Here is a 21,670-nt window from a genome sequence, read left to right as displayed (position 1 = left end):
GTAGCTGCTCCTCCCTAACACCCCTGCGGGAGAAAACTGATCCAAAAAAACCGTCCTGGGCGATGCCCTTGCAGGGACAGATGATGAAGGAGTACCAGGCCCACTCGAAGACTCTGGGGCTCCTGTACAAAATATGGCTCTGTGATGGAGTAGGGGGGCAGGATGGGCCTCTCCCTGCCCTACTGCTCCCCCCGCTAAACAGGAAATCGATCCAGGCAACTGAGTGGGAGACAAAGGGGTCTAGGCACAAGGAGGGAAGATTATCGGGGTCAGTAGCCTCGAGATGCTGACCGGTGGCCATACCTGGAAGGCAGGAGAGGCCTCGACCTCCTCAAGTGTCCATCCAAAGCGATTGCAGGGCATCCCTGAGAGACCCCCGAGGGAGACAGACAGAAAGACAGGCAGGCCGGCCCCCATTTAGGGACATATTCTTCCCAGGACTATGGCTAGGAAAGCTGGCTTTTTTGGTGGGGGGAGGTCAGGGGAGAGAAGGAGCAATCCGGTGGAAGACTGGCCCATCACAAAGCCAAAAACCCCAGGGCGCTCTCTCTCACACCCCAAAGCCAACCCCAGTATTTGTCGTGGGGAGAGGGTCAAGCATTCTCCCTGCCTCTTGAACCCAAGACCCAAAGGACAAAGACCAGGAAGAAGAGCTGAGGAATTATTAGGGGGGGGGGAGGAAAACAGAGGCAGCCCAGCTGCTTTGGCGGGGGTGGGGGGTGGGGAAGAGATGGTCTCAAGGCAGGCAGGATTTCCACCTTGAGCCATAGCAAGTTAGCACCATGGGGGGGGGGGGGGCTGAGAATCAATCCAGAGGTCAGGACTACAAAGGGCAAGTCAGGCAAAACAAGAGTACAGTATTTTCAGATGCAAAACTCTGATGCAGCACTCCAGAGAATCATAGTCTGAAGGGACTCCCAGGGTCCATCTAGTCCAACCCCCTGCAATGCAGGAATCACAGTTAGAGGAACCCCCCCCCCCGAATGTCTGCTTAAAAACCTCCAGGGAACCGTATAATCACAGACTTGTAGAGTCACAAGGGTGCACTGAGGCTCATCCAGCCTGACCCATTGCAAAGCAGTGAACTGATTTAATCCAGTCTTTCTGAGGAGGAAGGGGCTCAGGAGATGATTTTCTGGGGGATCTCCACCGAGGCCTTGATGAAGACGGCGTTGTCCCTCACATAGTTGCGCTTCTTGATGTCCTCGTGGGAGATGAACTTGGGGTACCCGAACCCCAGCAGGCTCTCGTCCAGGGAGGTGCGCCCCACCCCAGGCTTCTGGAAGTTCTTCCAGTTGGGGTCGGGCAAGAAGGTCTCAGTGATGTGCTGCGGCTTGGAGAGCGAGGGGTCGCTCTGGTCCAGGAGGGAGAAGGTGACCCGATAGGCGAAGGGCCACTCCAGGAGGTTGTCGTACTGGCCGGGGAGCACGCGGATGTAGACCGAGAGGTGGCTGCCCTCGCCGCTGCCGTTCCCGTTGAGGAAGGCCGAGACCTGGAGCCGGTAGCCGTAGCGGTGGGTGTAGAAGGGAGGGCTGAAGGACTCAAAGTTGCTCCGGGCCTTGGCCTCCTGCAGCTTGCGGGCGTAGTCAGCGATCTTCCAGATCAGGACGCCCTCGCTGCCCACCGCCAGCTCCTCCACCTCGCGGCGGAGGTCCCCCAGCTCCTGCCGCTGGCGAGCCACCAGGGCGCACATCAGGCCCAGGTGCGTCTTAGTGCTCTCGTCCAGGTGGCGGCTCATGGAGAGCTTGGGGCACTGCGGGGAAGAGGAGAGAGACCAGGGACATCATAAGAACGAGAGGCCAGGCTGCTGGGATCAGGGCAGCGGCCCGACTGATCCTTACAGAATCATGAGGACTAGGAAACATGGACAAAAGCAAGCATCTCTGAACGCTGAATTCTGTAGTTCGGGTCAAAGGTAAGAAGAGGAGCCCATGCGGGATCAGGCCAAGGGCCCACATAGCCCAGCCTCCTCTTCTCACAACCAGGTGCCCATGGAGGAAAGCCCGCAAGCAGGATTCGAACACAAGACCAACCTGCGTTTAAGAACAGCTCGCTGTTTCAGGCCAGTTGCCCAGCTAGCACAGCATTCCTGTTCTTACAGTGGCCGGCCAGATGCCTATTATGGGAAACCTGCAAGCAGGATCTGCCTCTGACTGGTTGGTGGTCATCAACAGCCTTCTCCTCCTCCATGGATCTGCCTAGACCTCTTTTAAAGCCACCCAAGATTGTGGCCACGCCTTTCCCCTCCTGCCTTTCTTGCACAGGGACTTCAACACTGGACTACTGCAATGCGCTCTAGCTGGGGCTTCCCTCACTCCTGATCTGGAAGCTGCTGTCGGTGCAGGATGCTGCAGCCCGGTTGCTGACAGGAAGGAGGCCTTGTCGGCACTTAACTGCTGTGCTCACTTTCGGGTGAAGTTCAAGGTGTTGCTATTAATATACAAAGCCCTTAACAACTTGGGGCCAATTTACCTGCGAGATCCCCTTACCCCATCTAGGCCTGCTTCAATTGGGAGAACCGGAATTGTTACCTATGCTACATTTATAAGAACTTGGTCCTTTAGTGTGGCAGAACCTGCACTTTGGAACTCCCTGCCTATTGATACCAGGCAGGAGCCTTTGCTGTCCTCTTTTCGGCACCTGCTGGAGACATTTATGTTTAAACAAGCCTACCCAGATGTTTAGACAAGTTTTAACTTGTTTCTAGTTTGTTGTTGATTTTATCTTTGGGGTGTTTTAAAGAACTGCTTGAATGATAATTTTATTGTTTTATTCTCTTTGTAAACCACTCCTCTCATTTCCTCCAGTGGCCAAGCAGCTGCCTTCTCCTCACTTGCCCCAGAATCTGGCATTCAGAGGTAGACTGCTCTGCATTCTGGAGGTGCCACTGAGCCTCCACACCAAGCAGCCTTTGATTACCTCTTCCTCTTCCACAAATTTGCCTACCCCCCCCTCCTTGTATTAAAAGCCCTCTCAGCCTACAGGCATTGTCAAACACATCCTGAGGCAGCAGCGAGGCCTGCAAGTCAACGACAGCCCTGCGGTGAAGGAGAACCAGTCCCAAACCTGCAATGATCTGCCAGCTTTAGCACAGTCCTCAAAAACCCTTCTAGTTAATTGATAATGCCCACGAATAAAATGGGCACTGGGCATCCACTGCTAAAATAAGGAAAATTGCTTCTGGGCACCCCCAAAAATGGATAAAACGGTTTTCAAAAATGGACCTCGCCATTTCAGAAAACCTGTCCCCTTTTTTAATCATCCCTCTCATTCTCTGTTATTACATTCCCCTTAGGAGCTGAAGGCAGCGGACACAGCCCTCCCCCTTAAACTAACAACCCTGCGAGGTAGAGCTGGCCATGGCAATGACTTTGAAAATAACACAGCAGTAACTCTGAAAGTGCTTGTGCCACAGCGGAGAGGGTTTTTGGATGCCCAGCCTTGTCAGAGAGCGAGACTGGGGTGAGGGGCAGGCACAGTAGTAAAGGAAAGGCTGCGCAAAGGGAGGAGGAAGGCCTTACCCGGTGCTTGCAGCCAGCTTCCTTGAAGGGGCAGAGCGCCAGCGCCGTGGTGCAGTTCTCTTTCAAGTGCCCGCTGAGGTCTTCCCTGGCGATGCTGGGCACCCCACACTGGTTCGGACAAGGCACGGGGTAACGCGGGCACTGATACTCGTGGTTCTGGTGGGAGCGGAGGAAGTGGCTTCAGACAAACTCCGAGACAGTTTGCAAGGGGGTTGGACTAGAGAATTAGGTTCCCTCTTGAGCTCTGCAATTCTAGGATTCTTGGGAGGTTTCTAAGTCGGGGGTTCTTTAGCCCAGGGGGTTGATGACCCTTGGGGGACCCTTCCAACTCTATTAACAGTTCTACTAAATCCTGATGCAAGATTTCTGTTAAAGTTTTTCATAATACAGTAATATTTGGAAAACTAATGTAAAGAAGAAAAAGAAAACAGCCCTGTATCGGGAGCTTTTTAATGCTTGATGTAAGATTTTTTATTAAAGTATTTCATAATACAGATGAAATAAATTTTAAAAAATTGTCCAGTAGCACCTTAGAGACCAACTAAGTTTGTTCTGGGTATAAGCTTTCCTATGCGTGCACACTTCTTCAGATACACACCTGAATAATCTGAAGAAGTATCTGAAGAAGTGTGCATGCATACAAAAGCAGCATGCACCCAGAACATACTTGGTCTCTAAGGTGCTAATGGACAATTTTTTAATTTTTAAAATTTATTTCTTCTGCGTCAGACCAACACGGCTACCTACCTGAATCTAATTTCATAATACAGTAAGATATGGAAAACTAATGTAAATAAGGAAACGGAAGCAGCCCTGTATCGGGAGGTTTTTAATGCTTGATGTTTTTATTATGTTTTAGAAATTTTGTAAGCTGCCCAGAGTGGCTGGGGAAACCAGGGTATAAATAATAAAAGTATTATTATTATTATTATTATTATTATTATTATTATTATTATTAAAGGTAAAGGGACCCCTGACCATTAAGTCCAGTCACGGACGACTCTGGGGTTGCGGCGCTCATCTCGCTTTGCTGGCCGAGGGAGCCAGCATACAGCTTCCGGGTCATGTGGCCAGCATGACTAAGCAGCTTTTGGCAAACCAGAGCAGCGCACGGAAATGCCGTTTACCTTCCCGCTGGAGCGGTACCTATTTATCTACTTGCACTTTGACGTGCTTTCAAATTGCTAGGTTGGCAGGAGCTGGGACTGGGCAATGGGAGCTCACCCCGTCGTGTGGATTCGAACCACCGACCTTCTGATCAGCAAGCCCTAGGCTCAGTGGTTTAACCCACAGCGCCACCCGCGTCCCATTATTATTATTATTAAAAAGAGCAAATGAAAGGGAAAGGGAAAGAAGCCATTCTGCTACGTTCTGGAGCTTGCCAAGGGCTCCCCTGGTCCCCCCGCCCCACAGCCACTTGGCCCTTCTGGCAGGTCCCCCCTTCTCCCGGGTCCCACCTGGATGGTGTCGTACAGGAACTCCTTGCTGCAGTAGCCACAGGGCTGCGTCCGCTTGGGGCACTCGGAGAGCATGTGCTGAGACAGCAGCCGCCGCATCATCCGGGCGCCGCACTTGTTTTCACAGTAGACGCTCTCCTGGGGACAGAGGCCCTGGTGGTTCTGGGGGGGGGAGGGGGAGAGGCCATGTGGTTAATACGGAGGGAGGGGGCACCAGAAGGACCCCTCCTGCCTGGCCATCCTCTCTGCAGGAAGGGCCACAGCTCAAGGGCAGAGCAGCTGCTTGGCATGCAAAAGGTCCCAGGTTCAAGCCCCCCCCCCCATCTCCAGGCAGCGTTGGGGGAAGAGTCCCTGCCAGAAACCCAGGACAGCTGCTGCCGGTCAGTGTAAACAACACCTCACTAGGAGGGCCAATGGCCTGGCAGCATCCAGCAGCTTCCTGTGTTCCTTAACTGAGACCCATGAGGACCAGAAATCTCAATTATTATTATTATTATTTAGGCAAATGTCTGTAGCTCAGGGTCTCTCCCTGTTTTTCCGGCCCACCCCCATTTATTTCCGTTTAAATATATGTTAGATTATTGGCATGCTGGCAGTGAAAACATACGAATAAAAATTAATTAAATCTATTTTTAATAATAAAAAATTCATTAAAAGCGCGCAATAGCAAATCACTGCATGACAGTTATTGACCGCAGCATCACACACAAACATAGATCTGTTTTGTCTTTCCAACCATTTGCTCGACTCGAAAATCAGAAAGTAAACATCCAGACCCTCAAGCTCCAAGCACTGCATTGTGACATTTTAATGATTTAAAATATATACATATAAAATGGATTTAATAAATTTGGAAGTTGAACGGACTTCTGGAGGTCACAGAGCCCCTCCTCTGTCTCTGGGCTAAATCTCAGCCTCTCTCCCCTTGCAAAACCAAGCAACCTCACAACCTGTCCTTGCCTCCCCGCTCTCATGCTAAGCCTTCCCTCGCCTCTTAGATGCCACGGGCATTCTGAGGAGCTCTGTGACATCATAGCAGCTCAGCCAATGGCTCTTCCAAGAAGCAGCTGCTCTGCAGAGCCGGCGGGTGTCTATCCTGACAATGGAAATGGACTCCAAAGTTTAGCTCCATGGATGCCCCGGCTGCCCCACGGCCAAGAGACCCTGTCCCGTTTCCCAAGCCCCGCCCCCGCAGCCCCGCCTCCTTACCTCATAGGCTTCCCCCGTGAAGTCGGCCCCGCAGAACTCGCACTTGAGGTGGCGCTGGGGGCAGTCATGCTGCACGTGGGGCGGGAGGTCCCGGCGGCTCAGTTTGGCCCCACAGCGGTTGGGGCAGGGCACCACGTTGTAGCTGCACGTCCCAAGGTGCACCTGGGCAAGACGGGGGGCGGGGAGCAGGATGGGGGGGGGTCAGCCAGAAAGCTTATTCCTCTCCCCAGCCCTCTTCACACAGATCAGGGAAGCCAGGGCCACCAGGTTCGATTCCCAGGGAGGTCTAAGCTAAGATCCCCTTTGTGGATCCCTGGAGAGCTGCTGCCAGCCAGTGTAGACAATATTGAGCTAGACAGGCCAATGGTCTGACTTTGCCTAAGAGATCCTATTTCAACCCTTAATCCAGGACCATGAGGACTACCATCCTAACTTCCTTAAAGTTTTGGGACTTATAGGGACAAAACTACCTGAATTGTATAGAAATTTATTTATGTCTGTGACTACAGCAGCAAGAATGCTACTCGCCCCAAAGTGGAAAGAAGCAGAAGTCCCAGCAAAGGAAGAATGGATACAAAGACTTATGGAATATGCAGAAAGGGCGAAACTCACCGGAAGAATAAGAAATCAAGATAACAAACTTTTTGTAAAAGACTGAAATGGTTTATTGAATATTTACAGATAAATTGTAAACAGATAAAAACATTAGCAGGATTGGTGTAATAACTTGCAGTTTTATAAGAGTATATATCTACAGTAGATAATTAAATGAGCAAGTTAAACGAACTTGGATGTGCAGAAGATATTAAGAAATAAATTTAAGGAACTGCAGAAAGAGGGGGAAGGAAGTCAAATATTGGAGTGTCAAATTGATTGTAAAACTAATGAAATGTATAAACTGGGAAAGTATAAATAAAAACCTAAAAAAACCAAAAGCCAACTTAGGGTAACTTCCTTTTTAAGGGATGGGCTCCAGCTCTGTGTTCCAGAACCGTGAGGACTACAGTCTTAACCTTACTTTTAAGGGCTGAAGCCCAGCTCTCTGATCCACAATGCTTTATTCAAAACCACGAGGACTACAACCTTAGCCTTACTTTTAAAGGGATGGGCCACGTTAGGTCAAGGGACTGATACCAGGAGGGCTGAGGGCTCCCCATCCCTGGTTTTGCCAGCCTGTCTCCTCACCTGCAGATGGCGGACGGTCCCGCTCCAGCGGCACCCCTCCTCGCTGTGTATGCACCGGATAGTCAAGCTCAGGACCTGAGCCTCCAGTTCTGGGTCTGGGTAGATCTGGGAAAGGAAGGGGGAAACATGAGACACAAAAATGCGCCTGCAGGGCAGTTTTCTTTCTTTCTTTTTATTAAAACAATTATTTATTACAGAACAATTTACACATAACACAAACAGGACAAAAAAAAACCCACCTAAACAAACATAGTCACTAACAAACAACATATCATTAACTTCCGATTCATCTCATTGTACTTTTTACACCTTATTAATCTATAATCATTATTATTATTTTTCTGTTACTTATCAAAAGAAATTTGACTTTTAAAGTTTCCTTATACTTCAAGATTCAATATAAATCTGTCAGGAGATTTGCATTATCATAATACTTTCTAAGGTATTCTTTAAATATGATCCAATCTTTGTTGACTTTCTGGTTTAAGTTTCCTCATATTCTCCCAGTCATTTTTGCAAGTTCGCTTGCCATTGGGGATTACCAGTAAGTCGCCTTTCCAATTTCTTGCTATGAAAATCCTAGCCACTGTGGTTGTGTACATAAAACGGGTTCTGTGGTTTTTTTGTATTTCAATGGACAATACAATACAATACAAAATGCAGGACAGCTTTCAAGAGGCAGCAGGAGATGAGTTTTGGATGCAGAACCCACCACACGCAGAGTGCCTGTGATCCATTTATTTGTTTAAAAGTATTTATATACCAATATTCATACAACTCTCTCTATCAAGAGTGACTGACAAGCAGCACCTTCTGTTTTAACATTTAAATGCCTGGCGAAAGCGTTTCTATTCTGCCAGGCAATTAAGAATAGTATCTTTCCACAATGGTTAATTTTTAACTTTTTAAATATGGATTTTACTGTACAATCCAGGTGTCCTTAGGCAAGGAGAGAGGGAGGCAAGTGGGGGAGAGGAATAGGGCCCCCCATAGCCCTCAGTGCCTACCAAGGTTTCAGCTAGTAGAAGGAAGGGGTTCTTTGGGTGGGGGAGCACTCACCTTGGCGTAGTCAAGGGGCAGCTGGTCCTCTGGACACTTGAAGACCCCCTCGCTGCAGGAGGAAAAGGAAGAGGTTGAGAAGCTGACCATCCCAGGAGCTTCTGTGACATCACAGCAGCTCAGCCAATGGCTCTTCCAATTAAGCTACACACACCCCTTAATAGTCTGTATTCCCCACTACAAAACCAGCCATCTCCCACATATGTCATGCCAATAAACACATTCACCAATTTGTCCTCATTTTGCAGGAGTTATTAATTTCCTTGGAAACATGAGGAATGGGATCTTATTTTATTGGGGGGAACAGCCAGTGTTAGGACACATGTTCTGCATGCATAAGGTTCAATCCCTACCAGCATCTCCCAGTAGAGATCACCCTTCCCACCTGTGCCCACTCACCCGCTTCGATTGGCGAAACTGGCGCTGTTAACGGTTGCCACACAATTCCCATTCCGCATTTGCAAGAACTCAAATCTGCACTTTGGTACTCCCTGCATCTTGATACCAGGCAGGCCCATTCCCTGTAACCTTTTTGGCACCAGATCAAAACATTCTCCCTTGCTTTTCAGTCTATGGCTACTTTAACTTTTCAAGTGTCTTCAACTAAGGTTGTTAAATTTTGCCTAAGTGATAATTTTACAGTTTTATACTTTTCGTAAACCACTCCCCTCCCTTACAATCATTTATAAATGAAATGAAATACAATAATATACAGAGACTGGGAAATGTCCCCCTGCCTGAAACCCTGGAGATTCGCTGCTGCCAGTCAGTGTAGGCATCAGTGAGCTCGATGGACCTAACGAAAGGCAAATTCCTTCTGAAAGTGTCCCGAAACCGCTCTCGTGGCAAACCCTCCCTGCCTACCTGGGGAGGTCTATGCCAGGGGGAGGAAGCAGCCAGGCTCCTCTAATCCCCTCCATCTGTCTGAAATCCTCCCTCAGTGGGGGGACACAGCCGGCGCCATAAACCACCTGCCTCTGCGGCAGCAGAGCCCCAGGAGTGGCACGCAAGGGGGGGGGGGAATAAAACAAACAAACCTCAATAGTCGGGAGCCAACGGGCGGAAGCAAGAGCGAGCTGGGAAGAGGGCCAAATCCTGCTAATCCCAGGGTCACATCTGTCAGGCCAAGCCCTGCCCAATTTCCCACTGTGTGTCACCCCCTAGCTTCACGCTATGGGGGTCCTGCAAAATTAACACTCCAGTCCTGGCTTTGCAGAGGAAATGGAGGCCCAGGGGCCAAAGTGGGGCATTTATAGCCCACCTTCATTCTCCAAGGAGCTCAAGGTGGCGTACAAAGTTCCCTCCATTCCTCATTTAATTCGCTCAACAACCCTGCAAGGCAGGCTGAGAGGCCACGGCGGGCTTCTAAGTGAGCTTCATGGCAGAGACAGGATTTGAACTCTGGTCCTAGTCCGACACTCTTAACTACTAGGCCACCTGGGCTCCAAACTGACTGTCCCATGAGATGTTTCCTAATACACCCCCCCAACACTCTCCAGCAGGGATTTCCTTTATTTGTGTGGGTTTTTTTTTAAAAAAAGTATTTGTTAACAGCAACAAAAAGTGCACACATAACAGAAGAAAAGAAAAGAAAAGAAAAGAAAAGAAAAGAAAAGAAAAGAAAAGAAAAGAAAAGAAAAGAAAGAATTAAACCATAAAGCGTCACAGCCTGGAAGGACAAAAGTACAAGGATACAGCAAAGCTCCAAAAGGATAAATAAATATTAACTCGTACAACGATTCCCTTTACAAGTAAGGAAGATTAATATTTAGAAAAGTATTCTGCACCTACAGGTGGGTAGCCGTGTTGGTCTGCCATAGTCGAAACAAAATAGAAAATTCTTTCCAGTAGCACCTTAGAGACCAACTGAGTTTGTTCTTGGTATGAGCTTTCGTGTGCATGCACCTGTGAGCTCTATCATTATTGAGAATAAAGGTTCTATATAGTCTTGAATAAGCCAGACATTTGTATACAGTATATTGTGCCGCAATATTTGTATAGTCAGTCAAGTTTATTGCTTATAGCCAAAGGCTGCTGCAATGTATACAATGCCATTCAATAAAATATATACTAGTTTGATACAAAACTTAAAACATTTGTATTGATATTTGTATAAGCAAATTCATGCCATATATTCTAAAAATGGTCACTCTGACCTATTTGTTATCACCTTTGCACCAAGGACCTCAGGGGGCTGCCCCACATGACTCTCTCCCTCTCTCCCCATTTCACAACAACCCTGTGAGGTAGACCAGGCTGAGAAGGCCCAAAATTGCCCTGGCGAGCTTCCGGATGGGCAGAGTGGGGACTTGCACCCAGTCTCCCAGAGTGCTATAACCCATCGCTAAACACCGTGCCTGCTGGATAGGCACACATTGGAGTCAACTGGAGTGCTCCTGGCATCTGAAATAAGCGGTGGTCAACCAGACACGGTCAAAACAAAACAAAACGCTACATTTTAAGCATGTGGTGACCAGACGGCTGCTTTTTCGGTTGGAAAAAAGTAGCAGAGCTCCTCAGCCTAACATAAGAAGAGCCTGCAGGATCAGGCCAAGTGGGGCCCGTCTAGTCCAGCCTCTTCTTCTCAGAGTGGCCAACCAGATGCCCCAAAGGGAAACCCACAAGCAGGATTCAAACGCAAGACCCCTCTCCCCTCCTGGGGTTTCCAGCATTTGGGATTCAGAAGTATTTGCAGCCTCTGACCGTGGAGGCAGGGCAGAGCCACTGTGGCCGGGACCCCTCTGTAGCCCTCTCCTCCTTCATGAATTAGTCAGATCCTCTTTTAAAGCCATCCAGGTTGGCGGCCATCCCTGCCTCCTGTGGCAGGGAGTTCCACAGTTTAACTCTGCGCTGCATGACTAATTCCTTCCTTTTCCCTCTCCTGAATTTTCCAGCGTTCAGATTTGTTCGGTGCCCACATGGTTCCAGTGTTACGAAAAGAGCTTTTCTCTCTCCGCATCCTCCATTCATAAATTTCCCGTCATGTTGCCTCTTTACTCGCCTTTCCTCTAAACCCAAAGCCTGACCTGGCATGGCTCTCACAATATTCCTATTTGCAGGGCAGGCGGTTGGACTAGAAGACCTTTTGGGGTCCCCTTCCAACGCTCCGATTCTAGGACTGCTGATGGCTGTGTGTTTTAGAGCTGCTCAAACAAAGCCAGCCCAACAGATGATGAAAAACAACTTTGCCGGCTCCAGGAAACTCGAAACCAGGGGTGACAGCTGTGGGAAAAACTAGGCAGCTGCTGGGGGCTGCACCCAGAGAAGAGGCTGCCAGCAAAGGGAGAGAGCCAAGCCCTTGTCTATGGTTTGGCCAGGAGACAAGAGAGCTGCTTCACACCAGAACAAGACGTGGGGGGGGGGGGGGCTGAGATTGCAGCAGGATGGAGGGGAGCCTGGATCAGGCCAAAGGGGACCCCGTCCAGTCCAGGATCCTGTCCTCACAGGGGCCAACCAGACACCCCAAAGGGAAACCCACAAGCACAATCCGAGCACAAGAGCAACTCTATCCTCTCATGCAGCTTCCAGCAACAGGAATTCAGAAGCATCGCTACCTCTGACTGTGGAGCCATCCTGGCTTGCAGCCATTAACAGTCCTCTCCTCTTCCATGAATTTGATCCTCTTTGAAAACCATTCTGTTTGGTGGCCATCGCTGCCTCCAGTGCCAGGGAGTTCCAGAGTTTAACTGTGCGCTACATGAAGAAGGGCTTTCTTTTATCCATCCTGAACCTTCCAGCGCTCAGCTTCACAAGTTCAAGTGTTGGGAGAGAGGGAGGAAGACTCCCCCCCCCCAGTTGTGATTCTCAGTAACTGGCATGTACTGGGAGAGTGGAGTCGCTGTGGCACTTGCCCAATGAAACACCAGCTGACCCAAAGTTTCTCTCTCTTATTTGCACCCAGAGACTCCGACACCTGCAGCCCCTCCGCATGGCATCACCAAGCACACCAGGTCGGGCGCTGCCCTCAACTTCTCCTCTGAGCCAGAGAGTCCATGACGGGCAGGACACCTGGCCCAGTGGGCTGCGAACCAGAGGCAGAGAACTTGGCTCCTGAGGGGTCGTGGGATCTGGGTCTCTACTAGGCCTATGTATCCATCACAGAGAAGCCACGATGGATCAGCAGCAGGGATGACACTCAAGCTATGTCTGCCATGAACTGTAAGCTCTCTGGGGCAGAGATTCCTCTGGAATTAAGAAAGTAAGAATTCACTTTGACAGCCCTTTGTTCGTTATGCAGGTGAGGGGCCACCACTTAAATAAACCACAGAACCAAGGAAATTAATTCCAAGTCCAGCATCAAGGAGGGACCCAACGTTTATTTCTACAGTCGTACCTTGGTTTTCGAACAGCCTTGTTCTCAAACGTTTTGGCTCCCAAATGATCAAAACCTGTTCCGGTTTCTGAATGTTATTTCGGAAGCTGAACGCGCTTCCGATTGGCTGCAGAAGCTTCCCACAGCCAATCAGAAGCCGCGCTTTGGAAGTCGAACGGACTTCCGGAATGGATTCCATTTACTGTATTGCAATAGGACAGAGCTCAACTCAACGTGCCAACCGAGAAGGTCTGCCCTGGGGCACTTCAGGACAAAAGCTTATATAGTAGTTCAAACACAGCAAAGAGTCATGAAACATCTATGCATTCTTAAACATACGTCAGGAAAGGTTACAGGTCATGAGATACAAAGATCACAAAATCGCAAGAAGGGACCCCGAGGGTCATCTAGTACCACCCCCTGCAATGCAGGAATCTTTTGCCCAGTGTGGGGCTCGAACCCCTGACACCCGAGATTAAAAGTCTGATGCTCTACCGACTGAGATACATGACTCCACACTGGTGTCAACTTCCTCGGGGGGGGGGGGTCCCAAAACATTTGGTCTCAACGTACAGCTTATCAGACAGTTGCCTCAAGGCAACCAGACCTTCAGTAAGAAGTTTCTCCCCCTTCTCCTCTTCCTGGGTCTCACGGAAAGCTTCAAGGAGAGCCAGTTCAACACATCCCTCTTTTGGCAAAGCATCATTTGCCCTTCAAAGGTCCAGTAAGGTGGGAAGTGCTATGCAATGGAGGATGGCATGAGGGTGACAAACTGCAGGCAACAAATTCAAGCCTACTGTAAAACATTACATGCAAATAAAGTGAAACATTGAAACGTTATTAAAATAATAAATATACATCTTGGACCTCTAATCCTTATATCACGAAGGAGAGCCTGCTGGATCAGGCCAATGGCCCACCTTGTCCAGCCTCCTGTTCTCACAGTGGCCAACCAGATGCCCCAATGGGAAACCCACAAACGGGATTCGCACACAAGAGCAACTCTCTCCTCCTGCGGTTTCCAGCAACTGCCATTCAGAAGCAAGACTGCCCCTGACTGTGGAGGCAGAGCAGAGCCATCCTGGCTAGGAGCCATCCATAGCTCTCTTCTCCAGGAATTGGCACAGTTCACATTTAAAGCCACCCCAGATTGTGGCCATCAGTGCTTCCTGTGGCAGAGAGTTCCAAAGTTTAACTATGTGCTGCATGACCAGGTCCTTTCTTTGACCTCTCCTGGCTCTTCACCCACAACTTCTAAGGTTATGAAAGAGGGAGTTAAACTCTCTCTTGCTTGATAAACTGCCATCGCGTCGCCTCTTCCTCACCTTTTCTCCAAGCTAAAAGGTCCCAAACGCTGCCCCCTTTCTTCAGAGGGGAGCCGCTCCCTCCCCACGATCATTTCGGTCGCCCCTTTCTGCCCCTTTTCCAACTCAACAATCTCCTTTTTGAGGTGAGGCGACCAGAACGGTCCATGGCATTCCCAACGCGGCTGCACCACAGGTTTGTGTGATGCCACCAATGCTACTCTCCCTCCCATGCCAAGCAGAGCCTGGCGGCAAACGGGAAAGCACAGAGGTCCTTTGGGGCTGCCCCTAGCCGAGACATGCTGTGCCAAGCAGCTATGATCCTTGGCGAGGGAATCTTGCAGCAACGGCCAGTGCCTGCAGGCACAGTAGAAGAAGAAGAAGAAGAGTTTGGATTTGATATCCCGCTTTATCACTACCCGAAGGAGTCTCCAAGCGGCTAACTTTCTCCTTTCCCTTCCTCCCCCACAACAAACACTCTGTGAGGGGAGTGGGGCTGAGAGACTTCAGAGAAGTGTGACTAGCCCAAGGTCACCCAGCAGCTGCATGTGGAGGAGTGGAGACTCGAACCCGGTTCACCAGATTACAAGTCTACCGCTCTTAACCACTACACCACACTGGCTCTCGTGTGTGTGGCCTGTCTGGGAAGCAACAAACACATGTAGCCGGGCAAGAGCACCTGCCCCCGACTGCAGGCCATGGCACTGCCTCTCCTCCTCCAGCCAAGAGATGTGATTCAGCTGGGATTCCTGCACTGCAGGGGGTTGGACTAGATGATCCCCGGGGTCCCTTCCAACTCCATGATTCTTTGATTCCACGTTTGCTTGAGTGTAATGAAGGCAGCGGCACAGAGAGGTGGCAGGTCGCCCCAAAAGTTTGCTCTCTGCGGCAAGCCAGGCAGCATAATAGAATCGTAGTTGGGAGGGACCCACGGGTCATCTAGTCCAACCCCCTGCGATGCAGGAATCAGGGCAAAGCTCTTGGAAGAATTGCTAGAGAGGAGGTGGGGGGAGACTCCCCATCTCAGCTACAAGCAGACAAGAGCTGGAAGCCTTGGCTGAGCATAAGAGGACTGGCTTGGGACTAGCCAAAGGCACGAGACCAGGCTTCCTCAACCCCTCAGCCCTCCAGATGTTTTTGGCCGACAACTCCCATGACCCCTAGCTAGCAGGACCAGTGGCCAGGGATGACGGGAACTGCAGGCTTCCTCTCTCCCTTCCCCAAGCACTTCACCCCTTGAAGGAACAGAGCACTGACCATGGGGTATGCCCCCCACAATCTGCAAGTTCAGCTGGGTCTCGGGGCAGGGGGGCACCAAAAATGTGGGGATGCGCACGGAGCACTGGACTACGGCCCTTTCCTTTTTTTTAATAAAAGAGAGAGCTAAGGTTCTAGTCCTCATGGTTCCAAATTAAGGGCTAATTGAAATAGGAACAAAGGACACTGCCTGAGCTCAGCCTGGGGGTGTGGAGAAGCGGCCTCGGGAAGCCTCTGTGCGTATGCAGAGTGCATCTCCCTGAGCCGATGCAAACATGGAGGTCAAACATGGAGGTCGAGGGGAGAACTGCTCAAAGGCAAGCTGGATGGAGCAGGCAGCCCAGCTCTGGGGCAGAATGACCTCCATCTGCATCGCTGAAGGTTGGGGAGGGGGAGAACCGGTTTTTCTGCCCTTCCCAGGCTGCTGCCTCAGCACATTCCCTGCCCAGCCAAGTGTGATGGGCCCAGCAGGCTGTGGTGGGGATTAATCTGCAGCACCCCCCACCTTGGGAATTTCCAGACCCTCTAGATTTAACCCTTTGCACCTCTGGAGCTGAGCTTTGCAGGGAGGGAAGCCAAGAGCTTCCCCTGGGGGAGAGACCCTGCCGCCCTCCTTTGAGCATAAAAATCACTTCCTAACCATTCCTTCCAGGTAAAATACCCCAGGAAGGTAGTCTTATTACATCTATTTTCCAAGTAGGAACAGCAAGGTGGCTAAATCTCCTGTCTTCAGGGTGTCAGTCTCTGGGTGGGGGAGATGGGGAGGGCCTCTTGGCCCCCTGCATGTGCTGCAAAGGGCCACAGGGCCATGGCAAGGCAGCTGCTTGGCATGCAGAAGGTCCCAACTTCAACCCAGGAAGGGCTGGGGATGCCCCTTGCCTGAAACCCTGGAGAGCCTCTGCCAGACAGTGTTAGCAGTAAGGAGCTAGCTGGGCCTACGTACAATTGAGACAGCTTCCTTTGCTCCTGTTCATATCAGCCTCCGACTCCTGACCATGAGGATTAGAAGAGGTAAAGGAAGTAAAGCACTTTCAGCTTTGCATGCAGAAGGTGCCGGCGGGCAGGGCTGGGGAAACCCCGGAGAGCTGCTGCCAGTCAGTGTGGATGGCGCTGAGCAAGATGGACCAATGATCTGACTTGGTCTTCTCTCCCCCTTCTTTCCAGCCCTCTTGTGTCCTGACTCCCACAAGAGGGGGCTGGGTTTCAGCTGCAATTCGTGCAGTGCAGGGGGTTGGACTGCATGGCCCTTTGGGGTCCCAGGCACAGGATCTCATAGCCTTAAGGTGGAATCCAGCTCCTTGGCTTTTGCCCACACCTGCGTGTCTCTCCCCCTCCAATCAACCCCCTATGGATCTGCTCTCTCTGTGGGGAGGCCACAGTGGAATGAAGGAAGTCAGGGGAGAGGGAGAAAAAATGCCTTCTGCATTCTTGAAAGCACAAAACCTTTTTATGTCTCCCTCATTATCTCTCTCACACAGAGCTGTACATCAAGGACCAGGCAAGCAAAGACATGCCCGGCCAAGTCTCCCCACCCCTCACTCCACAAGGCTTGCACCCAGAGCCCCAGGAAAACAGGAAAGGTTCAGGGTGTCTGCAAAGGGGCAGAGAAGTTTAGTTAGAAGTACTGTATGTGTCTGTGAAAGAGAGATAGACAGGAAGTGTCCCTATGAAATCGCACACACCAGTTCACAGAAAGCTAGTGTGCAGTGGTCAGAGCACTGGGAGAAGACCTGGGAGAGACCAGGGTTCAAATTCCCCCACTCTGCCATGAAGCTCTCAAGTGGTGACCTTGGGGGCCGGTCCCCGACTCTCAGCCTGACCCCTCTCGCTGGGTTGTTGTAGGGACTAGATGAGGAGTAGGACCTGGGAGACCAGGGTTCAAATTGCCATGAAGTGCACCAGGTTTGACATTGGGGGCCAATCACCTACCTTGCAGGGATGTTGTGGGGATTAAATGGGGGGGACCATGGATGCCACATTGAGCTCCTTGGAGAAAAACCCAGGATATAAATGCAGTAAATAAAATAAACAAATGTATTGCATCAATTCAGCCTCAACACTTTGGGGAGAGAGGGTTGGAAACATGCAGAGCTCACCAAAGGAGTGCAAAGCTTGAGCCCCCCAAGGTAAGAGGAGGCTTGCAAAGACAGCTATGAAATGCATCTAAAGGCCAGAAACTGCTGTGACCCAAACACCTGTGCCACCCAGGAGACTAACACATTTATTCTCGCAAAGGCTTTCCGTGGATTGAAAAGGCTTGCCGGCTCTTCAAGGTGCACACAAGAACTCAGGTTTTGTTTTTGCAGCAACACTCTGGAAACGGTTACGCAAGGACGGGGCACTTGAACTGGAAAAGTCGCTGTCAATCTGCCCCGCGGGCGTCTTTTCCGCTCCGTGAATAAGTAGGCCCATTGATCAGACGCACACACTCATTCTCTGGAACGGTCCCCGGCTGACTAACAGTTCTGTGACACTCCAAAAGCTTGCATATGTGCCAACCAAAGTTGGAGCAACTAAGAAGCTTTGTGCGTGTCTGTGGAGGGGGGGGTCTCTGTTTGAATGCACCCCCAAATACCAGTTCCTGGGGGCAGGACGAGTGGTCTTGTGCTCACGGCACACTTTTGGGCTTGCCTTCGTTGGCTGCTGGGGGCAAATGTATCCTAAGGGGGGGCGCTCCTAGATATATGGCTTTATTGCATTTTTATCCCACCTTCCCCCCCCCACAAGGAGTTCAAGCCGCTGTACATAGTTCTCCTGCGCCCCATTTTATCTTCACAAGAACAACCTTGTGAGGTAGGCCGGGCTGAGAGTGAGTGATGAGCTTTCAAGGCCACACACCCAGTGAGCTTCATAGCTGAGTGAGGATTCGAACGCTGGTCTCCCCCAGGTCCTAACTGGACATTCTGACCGCTGTACAATTTAAGCATAGGATTTAAAGGGGCTCACAGCATTTACACCCCAAAATATCTTGCTTAGTTGCAGCTTTGGGCCCAGCACAGAGCAAGCAGGTCTTTGTATGTCCAGCTTCCAGCCTGCTTCCATTTCAGCTCAAACCCAAAAACTCCAGGTGAAGCTGGTGAGGAGGAAGGGCCCCCGCCCAGTAGCCTGCAGGGCACCCTGAACTAGCAAACCCAGGTGCCATGCTTGATTCGTACCCCACCTGCAGCCACAACAGCTGTGCGTCCTTCTCCCCCCCCCCCCCAGACACCCAAATCCCTGGTTAATGCCAGACATCTAAGAAAGTTAAACATTACAGGAATGCAGGCGGCTTATCAGCTTCCCCCTTCTCCACCAAAGCTCAAATTCTGAGTAGATCAGGAAGTTGGGGGGGGGGGAGCGCTGGATGAGGCTCACATACTGCCTCTTCTTTCCTTCCCTGCCTCTAAAATACAAAACAGGCAAGGCCTACCTCGCAGGGTTGTTGGGAAGCTGCAAGGAGGCTAATTGCAAAGCAACCTTGGTTCCAATATGCTAAGCACCTCCCCCCCCACTCCTTGCCAGTCATGCAAGGGCCCCCACTGCTTTGCAGGCCTCTCTGCCATTACATACCCCCCCCCCATGGCAGCTTTTCTACAAAGGCCAGAAAAATTCACTTAAGCACACAGGCCCTCCCTGCTTGTTAGTTAGAGAGATCTTATTACAAGAGGGGTTGGCAGAAAAAGAGAATTCCCAGTTGGGGGGGGGGGCAGAGGAGATCAGTCACTACAGCCCCTCCCAGATCCCCAACACTTAACTGTTCAACGCCCAGGGAGATCTGGAAAACTTACTGCCTTTACCCAAGAAACACAAACATACAGAGTCACGCCTTTGCAGAGTCAAGGGAACAGCCTGACCACAGGGCACCTGAGCGGGAGAGGCTTGAACCTTGGACTGGAAGGGAAGGGGAAAGGCAGATGTTTGTAGATTGCGATGGGAAATCAGGGGTGGGCAAGAGCTAAATGGGATTAGGTGGTCTTTAGGGGGGGATTAGAAGGAAGGTGGGAGCTAGCTGGTTAGCAGGCCAGGATTATTATTATTTATATTTGTAGGATTGTAGAGTTGGAAGGGACCCCAAAGGTCATCTAGGCCAACCCCCTCTTGCAAAACAGGAAATGACAGCTAAAGGAGCCCTGACAGATGGCTATCGAATCCCTTCCACTGCTGAACAGCTCCCTTCAGATATTTGAAGAGGCCTCTCATATTACTACTGCTACTACTACTACTACTACTACTACTACTACCGGTATTTCTTTACAAAAATAGCTTTGCAACTGGGTTGTTAGGAATACAGTATATCTGAAACATTCTTTCATATTGTCTGAGTTGACTTCAGAAGCTGCCTCGGGAGGGCTTTGCCCTGCATTTCTTCCAAGATTAAATATCAAGAAATATTTGCCAGCCAAGAGCATTCTCGTCTTCCCAGAGGACAGGGGAACAGCATGTGGCCCTTTGGACATCACCAGGTTCCAGCTACCCCATGTAGCCAATGTTGGGGGTCAATGGGAGCAACATCTGGAGGGTCCCCACTCCTGGTCTACTCTGATAAGCAGCAACAGCTCTCCAGAGTTTCCTGAGAAATAAAGGTGCCAGTCCTCACCGGTCCAAAGAAAAGGGCTTATTTAAACAGGAACATGGGAAGCTGTTGAGCCAGACTGCTGATCCAGCTAGCTCAGCTTTGTCTGCCGACAATGACTGGCAGCAGTGGCTCTACAAAGTTTCCTCCCCAGCCCTACTTAGGGATTGTGCCTAGGACCTTCTGCATGCAAAGCAGGGGTTGCGTCCCTGAGCTACAGCCCTTCCCCAAACCAGACACCTGATCCATCTAGCTCAGTATTGTCTGCACTGGCTGGCAGCAATGGCTCTGCTGGATTTCAGGCAGGGAGGGTTTCCCAGCCCTACCCGGAGATGCCAGTGAGGATTGAAACTGGGTTTTCTGCCTGCAAAGCAGAAAGTGCTTCATCACCGAGTTAAGGCCGTTTCCCTAAAAAAGAATGCAAGACACTAGTCCTCATGATCCTCAATTTAAACAGGAAGGAAGGACGGAAGCCGCCTTAATTATACGCAGACAGATCCAGCTAACCTACTGCAAAAGGGGGGTGGGGTTCTCCACTGAGGACCCAGCTGTGGCTCTCGGGCTCTGCTGGGTGGGTGCTGCGTCCAGTCTCTGATTCAGAGGTTCAAATCATGGAGTTAAGGGACAGATAACCCCACACCTCAGCCATGCCCAGTGGGCTCAGAGCAGCCCCCAAACCTGTTTCCCAAGGCCCAGAACACACAAAGGGATGCTTTGGTTTGTCTCCCTCAGACGAAAGGAGATGTCAGTCCTTGCCTGCTTCAACAGGCAGAAGTGACTTATTGGATCAAACAGACCCCTCCGCAAAAAAACTCCACCCCTCAACATAGCCCAGCATCCCGCTTCCAAAAGAGGTCAGCAATAAGTCCACAAACAGGCCCCAGCGTTGGCTCCCAACAGCAAACAGTTCGCGGTAGACTGCCGCTGGAGACAGAGGCTTTATTTCAGCTCATCGCTGACCATCCGCGAAGAAGGCACCCCCCTTTTTCCGAGGCCCTTGACAACCGGGGGGGGGGGGTAGAGTGGGGGGGGGACAGGAGGGGCCCTTCAAGGTGAGTCAACAGCAGACGGAACAATAGAAAAGAATGAGGTGGGAGAGGGAGGCAGCCCAGCAAGACTCCGCGCCGCCGCACTCTGCACATGCTCAGAGAAGCGGCCTATCCCATTTGCCGTTGCCGAGGCAAGTGTTGGGAAATGGGGGGAGCCCCCAACGAGGGAGGCGGGTGGGGGCCCCTCCAGTTCTCCCTAGGAATGAAGCGGGCGCGGAACAAAGGAGAAGGCGAGCTGGGGAGGCGGCGCGGTGCGCCCAGGGCGCGCGTGCGGGGCTCTCCAACCAAGCGCGCTTTGGAGAGGCGCGCGCGGGCCGTGCGCCTCTGTCTTCCTGCGTCTGGATCGCGCCCCCTGGCCGGCCCGGGTCTGTCCCGGCTCGGCTCCTCCTTCCGTGGGGACTGACCTGAGGAATTCCTGCAGGCAGGTGTCGCAGAAGCGGTGGCCGCAGGTGGAGACGCGGACGGGCTCGCGCATGGCCTTGGTGCACAGCGGGCACAGCAGCCGCCGCTTCGGCTTCTCCAGGAACTTGTAGTCGAAGCCCGGCATGGTCCCGCCGGCCTGGCCGCCCGGCCGCAGGGCAGAGGCGCCTCCGCAGGCCCCGCACCGCTCCTGTCGCCTCCTGCGCCGGCCTCGCAGGTCCTGCCGGGCGACCCCTCTCCCTATTGTGTGCAGCGCCGACTTAGGCTCGCCAAGGCAAGGCAAGGCAACGCCACGCCTCTCCGCCTCCTTCTCCTCCCCTCGCTCTCTCCGCCTCCCCTCGCCGC

General features: G+C 51.3%; 1 protein-coding gene across 1 annotated transcript; it reads right to left on the bottom strand.

Annotated features, from left to right (window-relative positions):
- Nucleotides 1-1,073: 1,073 nt before the first annotated feature.
- Nucleotides 1,074-21,452, bottom strand: TRAF4 (TNF receptor associated factor 4). Its single transcript, XM_033172089.1, has 7 exons — nucleotides 21,310-21,452; nucleotides 8,432-8,483; nucleotides 7,373-7,477; nucleotides 6,188-6,349; nucleotides 4,979-5,140; nucleotides 3,522-3,677; nucleotides 1,074-1,753 (listed from the first exon to the last, which is right to left on the bottom strand). The coding sequence occupies exons 1-7, from the start codon at nucleotides 21,450-21,452 to the stop codon at nucleotides 1,121-1,123; spliced, it is 1,413 nt and encodes a 470-aa protein (XP_033027980.1). The 3' UTR covers nucleotides 1,074-1,120.
- Nucleotides 21,453-21,670: the final 218 nt, after the last annotated feature.

This window comes from Lacerta agilis, chromosome 15, assembly GCF_009819535.1.
Source record: "Lacerta agilis isolate rLacAgi1 chromosome 15, rLacAgi1.pri, whole genome shotgun sequence".
Taxonomy (NCBI): Eukaryota; Metazoa; Chordata; class Lepidosauria; order Squamata; family Lacertidae; genus Lacerta; species Lacerta agilis.
Note: the sequence above shows the minus strand (reverse complement) of the source record. Positions and strands in the feature narration are given on the sequence as shown.